The following is a 12,593-nucleotide window of genomic DNA, read 5'->3' as shown; positions in this document are numbered from 1 at the left end:
TCCTTAGTGGGGGGAATGACTCTGGGGCTGCTCCAGCCTCATGCCATGCCATGCCATTGCAGGTACCACCAGAGCAGAAAGGTCACAGTGGCAGGGTGGATAATATATGCTCTGCCTGAAACCTTCAGTAGCTCCCAGTTCTGAGGGACCTGCTGCCTCCATGAGGAGCAGCACACATGGAAGAGTGGGACATGTCCTACAGCCCACCTGCCACCACTGCCAGCCCCAAGCTTGTAGCCGCATTTCTCTTCACAGAGAAAAACTTCCCAAGGATATTCTGATCTCAATTGCTGCTGCACCTCTTGTTGTTCACAAGTGGAATGTATTGTGGAAGATTGTTTACTTGAAGAGAATTGGTAATTGGATTCTGGCGTGAGTGTTTTGATTCACTGACCAGTTGAATCCGTGTGTGTGTCGCGACTGTCAGCTGACAGTCACAAGATTCTAGGCAGTTGAGTGCTTTGTGCAGATTCAGTTTAGATTAATGTAATATAGAATAATATAGTAAAATAAATTAATTAATTAGCCTTCTGATATGGAGTCAGATGCATCACTTTCTCCCCATCATCAGGGTTGCCCTGCCTGTACTGTACAGGCTGTCAATAAACCTTGCCTAGGGCAACTCACTGCAGTGAAATGGAGGGACATGGGCGTCAGAGCTGGTGGCTGTGTCTCCATCCTCCAGCCCGGCACTGCCATGGCAGGGATGTACAGCCTCCAGCCATGGGCTGCTGGTCCTGCAGGGATGTCTATACGGTCTCAGGTCCCCCACCTCACCAGGCAGACCCATTAATACCTTAATGAGAGCTGACAAGTGCTCAGGCCAAGCATGCCCAAACACATTAGCACAGGGAAGTCACCCCACCGCAGCCAGCTGCCCACAGGCAGGACCTGCTGGCAGGTGGGGGCAGCCCCTGTGGGCACTGCCTGCCTCATGCTGGCAAGGGCTGGGCTGAGGATGGGGTGAAGCCAGTGGTACCACAGCCACCATTATGACCCAGGCTATGGGTGGTGCCACAGCCACTGGCACCCACAGCCCCTGATTCCTCCCTCCCTAAAAATGACACCTGCCTTCTACCACCCATTTATTTAGAGAAATTGAAAATTAAAACTATACTTGGGGCCAGCACAGACCTGTGGAACCCAGTTCTAGCCACTGGAAACTCCCAAATCCCCCACCAGGCAGCTCCGGGCAAAGACAACCCAGTGGCAAGCATGGCTCTCCTCCTCTTCCCTCCCTGCAGGAGGAGTGTGCAGTGTCTCTGTGGTCTGGTCCATGGCCAAGGGGGTCCAGTACCACTCTCCATCGATGTGAGAGCATGGAGTAGGCAGGAAGAGCAGCTCAGCCCTCACTGCTGGAGCTGGAGGTTGGTGTGCAGCAGCCACTCAATGGTTTCCAGCAAGTAGGCCATGCCATAGTGCCGGGCAATGTTCTGGAAGACACTGACATGGTCCATGAAGACCTGGGGAGAGAAGAACAGGGAGGGAAGGAGGCTACCCAGCATCCTGGGCAGCTAGGGGCTCTGATGGAGTGGCTGGACAGGGCTGGTCTGAGAGCAGCTCAGCAGGTGCCGCGGGATGTGCAGTTAGAGCAGAGGCAGAGGAGGCACAGGGCACCTTAGGGCCCCTCACTGAGCTGCTGGGCTGGGGCTGGGCTGGGCAGGTGTTGAAGTACCTGGGAGGAGATGGTGAGGGCGAAGTCTCCAGCACAGCTGCAGTACACAGGCATGTGTGTCTCCTTCACACCGCGACACTTTCTGCACACCTGGAGGCCAAGGAGGTTCAGGTGGGTCAGGAGATGAGGCCAAGCTCCTCTGCCAGTGGCAAAGTGAATGTGTCCAGGCACAGACAACCAGGGAAATGGGCAGAGTGGGGGATCCCTGTGCTTACCAGGTCCTGCAGCACAAAGGCCATCAGTTTCTTCTGCAGGGCTTCCACCAGTGCCATCTCAATGGCATCAGTATCATACTGCACATGGCAGCAGGGGCAAAGCCAGCCAGGCAGCACCAACCTGTCCTAGGGGCAAAAAGAGGGGCGTAAGCACTGCAAGTCCCATGCACTGGGATGGTGGAACTTGTTTCTGGAAAGGACAGAACATAAGCCAAAGCCCAAGCATGCTCAGATGCATCACATGCAGCTAGAAAAGATGAACAGAAAATTTGCTTTAGGAGAGGATGATCATGGACAGCAGGCAGAGCTGCAAAACAAAGGGGAGATAAAGTGGGGAAGATGATCGTCTGGCCTCCAGCATTGCTGTACTGGCGCCTCTATTGTCCCCAGGAGAGAGGCTGCACCTGGGAAAGGGCAGGGTCCTTGCACAGGTCCAAATCTCTGCAGAAGTTGCAGTTCCTGCAGATGACTTCAGGAAGCATATAGGAGCGGCAAGGGTCCCGAAACTGGGCTGCTTCTGAGAACTCGCCCACCTCAATGAGGCGCAGCAGGTCCCGGCGTAGTTTGTTCACCTGGTTGGTTATGTTGGCATCCAGGGAGAGGACCTGCAAGGATAAAAGCCAGATGAGCCTAGCAGCAGAAACTGTTCTAAGGACAGCTCAGATCCTTGTGACCCTCATATAGATTCAGGACCCAGTTAAAAGATCCATCCTGGGAGAAGATGCAGCAATGGACAAGTAACAGAATTTCAGTTCAGACCCCAATCCTTCAGCCAAGGAGCCTGGCCCACCCCTACTGACCTTGCAGACGTATTTGATGAACTCCAGAGCTGGGTTGTTGAGTGGCAGGTAGGAGCCAGGCAGGACTGGGAACATGTCTGAGGGCTCTGTGGCATTTTGGGAACCAGCCATCTTCTTCTGGATCTTCTGGGTGATGGTGAAGAAGCTTTGGGTGAGCTCATTGGCCACGTAATCTTGTGAGAAGGTGATCATGCCTAGAGGGGTAAAGCAGAGAGTGTTTGAACTGATTGGTGGCACATAGGGCAAGCAAGGTGGGTGTCTCTACCTGCAGCAGGGCTGCCCTGGGGCTTGGCACTCACCAGGCATGGCCCTCAGCTCCCCCAGAGCCTCTTGGGACACCTGGCTGGTGCTCCTCCTCTTGATGGGGGTGCTCCCAGGGGTGTTACGCCACAGTTCTTCCTTCATGCTGTGGTACACAGCCACGATGTAGGCTGGGAAGACATAGGCAAGGCTCCAGCTCCTATCCGGAATTGGCACTGGAGGAGCACAATGACCTCACCATCTCCCCATACTGCTCACCTGATATGATCATCAAGAAGTAGCTCTGGCAGGAGCCGGCCTGGGGTAGGAACTGCGCGATGTTCCAGTTATTCTCCAGCAGCTCCTCCACATCTGGTTCCCCTTTCTCCTCCTCTTCTTCCCCCACCACCTCCTCCTCCTCCTCCTCCTCTTCCTCACTCTCCTCCTCCTCCTCCAATCTCTTCCTGGTGTCCTTCTGGGGGTCACATGCATAGCAGTCTCTCATGCCCAGCCAACACCTCCCTACTCTGCTCCCAAGGGACAGGGTGCTTCCCATCTCTTACCTCCCCATAGTGGATGCGAGAATCCACTTTTCCCTTGATACCTCCATAATTTGCTGGGTCCATCCAGAGCAGGAACTCCCAGCACCGGGAGAATGAGATGGTCAGAGAGTGGAAGATCTCCTTGGAGTGGATGCTGGAGGGAGGAAACTGCAGTCAGTTCCTGTCAGCATAACCTCTTCTCCATGGGACACGGTGGGGAGGTGGTGCTGACCAGGAGAGAGGAGTGTCCCCTTTCCCATTGGGCCCCTGCTAGGGATCCCAGGGGAAGTCATGCCCAAGGACACTTGGCTCTTTGTTCTTGTGTCAAGGTGCCTATACCACAGCTGGGATATGGACAGCCAGACAGAGCATCTCAGGCTCTCCTTGAAGTCTCTTCAGGATTGAATCCTATGAGTATACTTGGAATACTGCCCCTAGAGGGCAGCTAGGGACAGATCCCTAGGCATGACAGCAAGAGAACTGGGAAGCCTTGTCCCTTCTGTAGCTTTGCCAAAAAAAGTAATAAATTCAGTTTTGAGGCGCATTAGAAGACAAAAAAATCAGCATCCTCCTCCCTGGTCTTGAGCCCTGCCCCAGCCCCACCTCCAGGTGCACCTCACCTGTTGATGATGTACTCCATATAGCTGATGGCATCCTCAATGTGCCGCTTCTTGGTGCACAGGATGATGCGGTTGAAGTTGGCGTAGACCACAGAGGAGCCCAGGCGCTTGAACTCAGCCACCAGCCTGCAGCAGGGCACAGGGTGGCATCAGTGGGCAGGAAAGCAATGCACAAGGGGCCTATGTGACCCGAAGAGCATGTGTTGATTCCTCAGCCTAGAGTCAACATGTAGCAACACTGGGCAAGGGAAGTCACCCAAAGAGGATGACAGGTCCCTCCTACTGCCCACCTTTCTCTGGAGGATCACTGTGGGTGCCAGCATCCTGGTCACTAACATCACGCCTCTCCATTCCCCATCCACCAGACTGGCACAGTTAAGACCTCACTTACTGTAGGAAAAGCTTCTTCATCATGTTGTGGAGCGTGCGGTGCAGTGCTGGGTCATAAAGCAGGGAAGAAGGAGAGCGGAGCCAGCGGTAAAAGTGAATGACCTGGTTGTCTGCATATACATTGTGGTACTGCGTAATCTCCTTCACCCAGCTCACCACCATGCTCTTCAAAATCCTGCCAACGAGCAGAGACTGGCATCACCCCACCAGCGACCAGCAACACTTCCCCCTTCCTGACAGGGACGTGTTTACGGACACACTAGAGGATTTAGAACAGGAACTCCCTTCTTCAGCCCTCAGCACATATATGCCTCTATAACCTAGTGGAGCATGAACAAAGGAGAAAGCAACATCCCCATGCATCTGCTGGCTGAGGCACTAGGCAGCTCTGAGGATCTTCCAATGTGTTGGAGAAGATGCCTGCCATGCACTGGAGGCCTGAATTTATACTTAGACCACCCTACAAGCCCTACTGCTGGGGAAAGGCTAAAGCCAGGAGGAGGTGAAGTAGGACCCTGAGGGGACCTGCCAAGATGGAGACCATCTCTCTACTTCCTGCTGTTTCTGAAGCCACACCTGAAAGTGTTGGAGCAGAGGGCAGTTTCATCATAGCTGGCTGGGATGTTGGCAGCTTGGTTCCCTGTGACCATGTCCTCCAGGGATGCCTGCTGAATTACATCGAAGCTAATGCTCATGCTGGAGCCTCCTTCCATGTCATTCACGTGGTGAGACTGCAACACGGTGTTCACAGCCAGGCTCTGGATGTCCAGCTCCAGACACACTAAGAGGAGACACAGCTGTCAGCAGGGAGGCAGGAAAAGGACCAGGAACATCCTCCTGCTGCTGCCAGAAGTGCTTTTCACAGGTACAAGGTGATCTAGAAGGGCTACTGCACTCAGAGGGCAGATGCTTTCACAGGCATGACTTGACCTTCATAGGTGTTGAGCCTTGTCTTTCAACAAGACTCCAACCTACTGACCCTCTGGGGAACACCAGTTTTCCTAGAGGCTGCAACAGTGGACCTCAGAAGAACTCAAGCTGCCTAAGAGAGGTCTGTCCCAGCATCACCAGTGATGACCAAGTGAGCTGTCCTTGGGCTGACAACATTGCAGGTGGTCTGCCAAGTGCTTCTGTCATTGGTCATTGGTAAAGAATCCCCATTTTGATGCCTGCACATGTTTCAGGCATCCTTCCCTGCTCCAGGACATGCCCTTAGCATCCTCCTTACCCATACAGATGCTGAAACCCAAAAGCTGCTGGTTACAACTGTCACCATAGAGACTCTTTGGGGACTGCATCCACACCTCTGCAGGACTCACAGAGCAGGATCCAGCTCTGCCCCATTCAGTGCTACCACCTTCCTCCCTCTTCACCTGTGGAGTAGCAGCCAGGGTTGTTGATCTCAACTGAGGCTCTCTCATCAAACTCCATGACCAGGCGGTTGTCATCAGCCTCCTTCCCCCCCAGGTCGGGGCGGGCCGTGGGGGACAGCCACAACAGGTGGTTGTGACGACGAAGGTGGCGTGAGAAGAACAGGTCGGAGCCAAAGGTGGAGATGTCATCAGGGAGGTTTCCAATGGGGATGTGGTAGTACCTGAGGCACAGAGACATCAGTGGTCATTGGCATGAGCATGGCTGCAGGGAAAACAGGGACCCTGACCATCCCATCAAGGGGCGAGGCAACTCCTATGGTCCCACTGAGGGCATGGTAGCCTCAGGGGAACATGGCTACCCTGGGTACCTGCTCATCTCAAAAGCCTGGGAAAGGCAAGTGTCCAGGTTGAGGTAGTGGCGAATCATGCGGCGGGCAGCATGGCGCTGCCAGTCCAGGACAGAGTAGCTGATGTCATCTACCAGCTGGATAGGGACCAAGGGGAACTCCTCCATGATGGGGATCCCACTTGCCAGCTGCTTCAGGTCCCAGTTGGACTGCACAGCCACCAACGTGGGGCCCCGGCGCTCGTCCTGCACCAAGAAGAAAGAGACATGTCCTGGTGCACCTCTCACCTGCTCAACAGGAAGCTGGTGGTGTCAGGTGCCCCATCCCCACAGCAGGTCCCCACAGTTCTGGGACAGCACACCCCAGCATTCCTGAAGCATGCACCCACCTTCAACAACTCCAGCTCTCCAGCTGAGTGCAGGGATGGAGCAAGATCCTGAGGTGGCCTTGCTGCTGACACTGCCCCAGATAAGCCCCACACAAGCAAAACAAGCACCCACTTCACGACCTTGGGTCCAGCAGTTACAAGCAGGTGTTCTTGGAACTGCTGTACCAGTGCCTTCCACAGCATCCTTCCCTTAGTCCAAATGGTCCCACCGAAACCTTCCCCACACCTTCATCTCACCTTGTAGCCCAAGAGCAGCCGCTGGACACCTCTGTAGATGGCCTTGGGGTCGGTCTCAGCGCGCACCTCAAAGGTGTGTTTGTCTGGGGGCAACAGCTCCTTGCCCACCTTTTCCAGCAGAGCCGCGCGCTCCACTGAGAACAAGGTGGTGAGGTTTGGCATCTGGTTGCTGCGTACCTGGGTGGAAGAGGGACCAGGTCAGAGCAGGGGGAGAGCAACCCTGGGATGTGCAGTGCCAGGGGCCCTGCCAAAACTTGGCAGGGATGTGTGATGTACAGAGAAACCTCCTGCTGCCTGGCCCTACCAGGTCTGGGGTGGAAGGGACCTTTAAATGTTGTCTAGTCCAACCTCCTGCCACAGATAATACATAATCTCAGAATTGTTTAGGTTGGAAAATACCTTTATGATCAAGTCCAGCTGTTCACCCAACACTGCCAAAGGCCACCACTAAACCATGTCTCCAAGTGCCACATCCTCACATCTTTTAAATCCCTCCAGGGATGGTGACTCCACCACTGTCCCGGGCAGCTGTGCCAGGGCTTGACAACTCTTTTGGTGAAGTTTTTCCTAATATTCATCCTAAACCTCCCCTAGTGCAACCTGAGGTCAACTAGACCAGGTTGCTCCAGGCCCCATCCAACCTGGCCTAGAACACTTCTGGGGATAGGGCAGCCACAGCTTTGCTGGCAAATCTGTGCCAGGGCCTCACCACCCCCATAGGGAACAATTTTCTCCCAATATTCCACCTAACCTTGCTCTCTGGTAGTGGGAAGCCATTCCCCCTTATTCTGTCACTCCATCCCTTGTCCAAAGTTCCTTTCCAGCTCTCTTTAGGCACTGGAAGGGGCTCTAAGGTCTCCCTAGAGCCTTCTCTTCTCCTGGTTCAACACCTCCAGCTCTCCCAGCCTGTCTACAAAGCAGAAGTGCTCCAGCCTTCATCAGAGCATCTCTGTGGCCTCCTCTGAACTTGCTTCAGCAGCTCCGCATCCTTCCTATGTTGCAAACCCCAGGCTGGAGTCAGGTCTGCATGTGGGGTCTCACCTGAGCAAGGCAGAGGGGCAGAATCTCTCCCTTCCCTGCTGTGGGGATCAGTTCAGGACATGGGGGCTTTCAGGGTTATCAGGGCATATGGCCAGGGCATGTCCAGCCATATGCACCCCCAATTTCCCACTCTCCACAGCCCTCCTTACCTTGTCCAGCACAAAGACAGCAGCCTTGCGCTGGGAGGGGATGAAGAGGCCCAGGACTGCCTTGCTGCCCTGGGAGCTGTGGTACAGGTAGATGTGGCGAATGCTTCCTGGGGACACAGAGCACAGAGCATCAGTAGCGCCCATGGGTGCCAGGTGCCCCAGGAGCCCCTCCCCCAGGATGCCTCACCTGGCTCCAGGTAAGTGAACTGAGCCAGTGAGCGCATCTCCAGGTGCTCAATGTTGAAGGTTTCAGCCTCTCGCCCTGCCAGGTGCCGGACGAGCTGCCTGCTGACCATGCACACACAGCCCAGGTGGATCAGGGCACGGAATAGCAGCGGCACCTGGAATGATGGGGAGAGATGTGACGGAACAACTGCTACTAAGCTCTTCTTGGGGGGTGCAAACCTAGAATAACCCAGATTAAAAGCCACAGGTAGCACATATCTGAGGTGCCTTGGCATGAGTTTAGTACTATCAGCCTTGCTAAAGCTATAGAACAGGTATCTCAAAATCCACATCTTCCTATCTACGCCCAGACCCTACCATCAAGGTACTTCAGAGGACGTGTGGAGCAATATTTGGGCAATCTTGCTGCTCTGCAACTTGTGGTCTGTCACTCTGAGGCAGGGGCTCCATTTGAACCTCCAGATAATGGAGCATGGTGGGAGATTCACCACAGGTCCATCCTGTTTTATTAACCCCGTAGCTGTCAAGTCCACTGCTGTTGGAGACTCTTGAATGGCTTGCTGAGGAACCTGGTCCCAGACTAGTGAGAAGCAATAAACATTTTGTTGCCTAATTGCTCTTCCCTTGTGCTAGTTTTATTTGTAGAGGCCCCTCACATCTCTTCAGCAAGATGAAGCATTCCCATCTAAGTTCCATCCCTGAGGGCAAACTGTTCCCTCCCTTGCATCCCTCTGTTAGTCCTGCTGCATTTTTTGCGATAATGATCAGAACTGCACTGCAGATGTTTAAAGATCAAGACAGAGTTTTCCTTGCCCAGGTCAGTGTCCAGCTGGGTTAACTATGTCTCTGAGGATAGAAACTCCCCAACCCCTTGGGCAACCTGCTCAACGATATTTGCAGAAGTTTTTTCTGACATTTACACTGGATTTACATGTTTTAGGTTGTGACCACTGTTGCCCATTCTTTCCTGGGTGCCAGAGCAGAGCCTCTTCTCCACTCTTCCCATCAAGCAGGTTCCCCGAGCCTCTTCTGGGCTGCACAGTCCAACTCACTCAACCTCCCCTCAGATGACAGATGCTGGTACCCCATGACTATCTAAATCCCTTCATATCTTTAAAACTTCTCCATGCCCTTTGTTTTACTTCAGCTGCTCATTTAATTTTCTCTAAACTTCTTGGGTTTTCCCTCTTCCCACTTATTAAACTCTACTAGAGTGGAGAAGACTCAAGTTTTTCTAGAGGAAGGTCTATAGATATAAAGAATTTGGGTACAAGCCAGTCACTTCAGACAAGTAATCTGAAGTATGTTTTGGGTGCTGCTTACTTAACCTCAGTAGGGTTTGGTGGGGACCATTTTTAATTGATGATGGCACATATGGTTCAACCTTTTACATCACCATAGGATTTCATAGCCTCCACGCAATCATTCAGTGTTGTGCCTTGCCTTGAGAGACCTTTCTTCAAATTTTTCGAAAGTAGAAACTTAAGGTGAATAAAAAGTTTTCTTCAACTGTGTCCCACGGGAATGCTTCATAGGTTATACCAGTAACTTGAGTAGCAAGTCTCCCAACTCTGTGATGATCTTTTTGCCCTTGCAGCCTCCTGCACCTCAGAAAGCATTTCATGGCCAGTGGCACCTCTGCTCACAGCAAAGCTTGTCCTACTCAGGACTATTCATCCATAACAATCCTACGCTGCATTTCAGTATCAAATTCACCAGTGCTCATGCTTTCTTTAACTCCACTCTTACAATGGTGTGGTCTATTCTGCCACTTCCATACAGGTCAGGTCTTTTCACTACAATATCTTCTTCGTTAAATTCCTGTCATCAGGTTTTGATCTGCTGGACAAACCAGTATCCTCACTGGAAGCAAGCATCCCAGGTTCCCACCTTCATTCTTGGCATTGGCAAATTGAATTTTAGCCTCGTTGCTTTCTACTGAATTTCATTTAGGTTGTTCTTGCTCTTCCCAAACCTTCAAGTTGTACGCTGTTCTTTTATCTAAAGCTTTTACAACCTTGTTTTAGAGGACATGGCACTCAGACATGTATCACTCCACATATGTTGGGTTTTTCCCCAGCTTTACTCCAAATGCCCTTTCTCTTCCTGGTTACAATACCAGCAGATTGGTTCAGGATTTGTTTAGAGGAAGCTCTCAATTTCTTTCCCCAGATTTTCTTAGCTCCAAATAAACTGAAGTCCCTTTCTCAACATTTGTAACGTGTGTGCTGATACCCAGCACTTCTGTCCATATGAGCATAATTCCCAGTTTCCTGGACAATGTTCAAGGTCTTGGATTTTTGGTGTCTCACCACTGGAACTCAGACTAACAAGCTACTGTTCAGCAACCGTTAAAGACGAGCACCTGAAGGAGTTACCTGTGTCTCATACACTCCCTCGATGTCCGGAGCAGAGAGGTCTGCATTGATTTCATTGATGTGCTCTTGGTACATGTCTTCAGGAACAGAGTATTCATACAAGTTGTAAACTAAGTTGGAGCGGGGCAGGATTCTGTTTACCTGCCAAGGTAAGGGACAGGATAATTGGGACACATCCTACCACATGGCACCACTGCCAGGAGCCAGACTCTGAGCCAGGCCAGCTCCTGGTGCCCTCTCCTAAGGAAATCAGTGGGTTATGCTCATGTACGTTACAAATTCCTTTAACAGAGAACTTGATTTTCAGGCAGACTGGGATTAGCAGAGGGACTAGGGCCCAGATGAGGGATATCCATGGGGTAGGAGGTGTTGCGTGGCAGATGCTTGTAACTCCTGCTTACAGGGGAGATGAAGTGCTTCACCTCAGTGCAAGCTGTTTCCCCTTCCAGAAGGGGTAGGTCCTCACCTTCCTGTAGGCTGTTCCCTCCTCAGGCTTTGGGACGCGCTGGTTGACATAGAAGACACGGGGGATGCTCAGCTTGATGCAGTGCAGGTCACTCCCTATCACCGCCCACAGCCGGAACAACCCAGGCTGGCTGGTCTCAGCGATCTGCAGGACATGGGGCATGAGGTCAGTGTTAGCAGGAGATCCAACATGCCATCAGTGCTTACATCTACACTGCAGAGCACTCTGGGGGGATCTATATGGTCAGTTGGTGGCTAAAACCAAAGTGGGGGCTTAGAGAGTCATCACTTTCAGCTCTGGAGTCCCTGTGTCCTGCTACTGTGCCAGGGCACCATGAAGAAAACTCTGCCTCAGGTGGCAGCCAGCTCCAGAGATTGTCATCCAAGTCACTTGAAGTCCTGGACCTGCAGCTCTGACACCTTTCTGGAGGATGAAGTGGGTGACAGGGGCTGAGCTTAGGTGGCCACACATAACAAAGGATTGTAAAAACACCTGGATGATACCACCCCACCTCTTCATTTGTACATTGTTGGCTTCTAGGCACCACTGGAATCCCATGTCCAGTGCTGGGCTCCTTAACACAGGACATGGACATAAGGAATAGAGTGAAGAGCCACAAGAAGGAAGAAGGGATTGGAGCATCTTTCACATCAGGGAAGACTGGCAGAACTGGGACTGTCTATCTCAGAGCAGAAAAAGCTCAGAGGGATCTCATCCACATATATATACCCAATGGGAAGTGCAGAGAGGACAGAACCTGACTCTTCCCAGTGGTGCCCAGTGGCAGGACTAGACATCATAGGCACAAAGCAGAATGCAGGAGGGTTCCTCTGCATGTCAGAAACTTCTTCCCTACGAAGGCGAACCTGGTCCAGGTTGTCTGTGGATGGAAGTGGTGCTCTTTATCCTTGGAGATATTCCAGGACATGGTCCTGAGACCTCAGCTCTGGGTGGCCCTGACTGAGCAGGATGTGGGACCAGAGGGACACGAAAGCTGCCCCAGCCTCAGCTGGTGTTTTTGCCGTTCTGTGATTGCAGAGTGCTGCCCGCAGGCTGAATAGAGCTGCCCCACCAGCAGATCTACCCATGCATCTCAGAGTCACCAAGAATGATGCTGTAGACACGTGTTTCCATCCAGATGTGTGCGAGTCTGAGGCTCTGCAGCCCCTCCTGGGCTCCTCAGGGCTAACACTTACATGGGGTAGGTCAGGGCTCCTGAACTTCATCGCTTGACCACAAAGTGTAAATGTGAGGGTTGTGCCCCAGGCTGCTCTGTGGCAGGTGCCCTCCCCAGTACCTGCACAACCTGCCAGGGCAAGTCCAGGATGCTGCGCGCTGTCCGGCGCAGGTAACTGCTCAGCCCTTTGGAGAGGGCATCGCGGACCACTCCTCCACCCGCCACCACCCCACCATCCTCCAGCCGCCGCCTCTTCCTCCGCTCCTGCCGCTGCCGAGCCTGCAGCTCCCACTTCTTCTGGTGGAAGCGCAGCCAGACCAGACGCTCCTCCTGAGTGGGGTGACCATAAGAAAGACATCAGCAAAAGCG

General features: G+C 52.8%; 1 protein-coding gene across 1 annotated transcript in view; it reads right to left on the bottom strand.

Annotated features, from left to right (window-relative positions):
- Positions 1–1,070: 1,070 nt before the first annotated feature.
- POLE (DNA polymerase epsilon, catalytic subunit) overlaps positions 1,071–12,593 on the bottom strand; it is a 45,924-nt gene continuing 34,401 nt past the window's right edge. The window contains exons 30-48 of the mRNA XM_014309724.2: positions 12,345–12,554; positions 11,048–11,191; positions 10,582–10,722; positions 8,205–8,358; positions 8,018–8,124; positions 6,828–7,004; positions 6,224–6,447; positions 5,856–6,076; positions 5,059–5,263; positions 4,484–4,657; positions 4,093–4,218; positions 3,494–3,626; positions 3,210–3,405; positions 2,990–3,121; positions 2,691–2,884; positions 2,295–2,495; positions 1,891–2,016; positions 1,676–1,765; positions 1,071–1,463 (exon numbers count right to left, since the gene is read on the bottom strand). Of these exons, the coding sequence (XP_014165199.1) occupies positions 1,350–1,463; positions 1,676–1,765; positions 1,891–2,016; positions 2,295–2,495; positions 2,691–2,884; positions 2,990–3,121; positions 3,210–3,405; positions 3,494–3,626; positions 4,093–4,218; positions 4,484–4,657; positions 5,059–5,263; positions 5,856–6,076; positions 6,224–6,447; positions 6,828–7,004; positions 8,018–8,124; positions 8,205–8,358; positions 10,582–10,722; positions 11,048–11,191; positions 12,345–12,554 (3,069 nt within the window). The 3' untranslated portion in view covers positions 1,071–1,349. The remainder of the gene's footprint in view (positions 1,464–1,675; positions 1,766–1,890; positions 2,017–2,294; positions 2,496–2,690; positions 2,885–2,989; positions 3,122–3,209; positions 3,406–3,493; positions 3,627–4,092; positions 4,219–4,483; positions 4,658–5,058; positions 5,264–5,855; positions 6,077–6,223; positions 6,448–6,827; positions 7,005–8,017; positions 8,125–8,204; positions 8,359–10,581; positions 10,723–11,047; positions 11,192–12,344; positions 12,555–12,593) is intronic.

The sequence above is a fragment of the Geospiza fortis genome, unplaced genomic scaffold, assembly GCF_000277835.1.
Source record: "Geospiza fortis unplaced genomic scaffold, GeoFor_1.0 scaffold224, whole genome shotgun sequence".
Classification (NCBI taxonomy): Eukaryota; Metazoa; Chordata; class Aves; order Passeriformes; family Thraupidae; genus Geospiza; species Geospiza fortis.
Note: the sequence above shows the minus strand (reverse complement) of the source record. Positions and strands in the feature narration are given on the sequence as shown.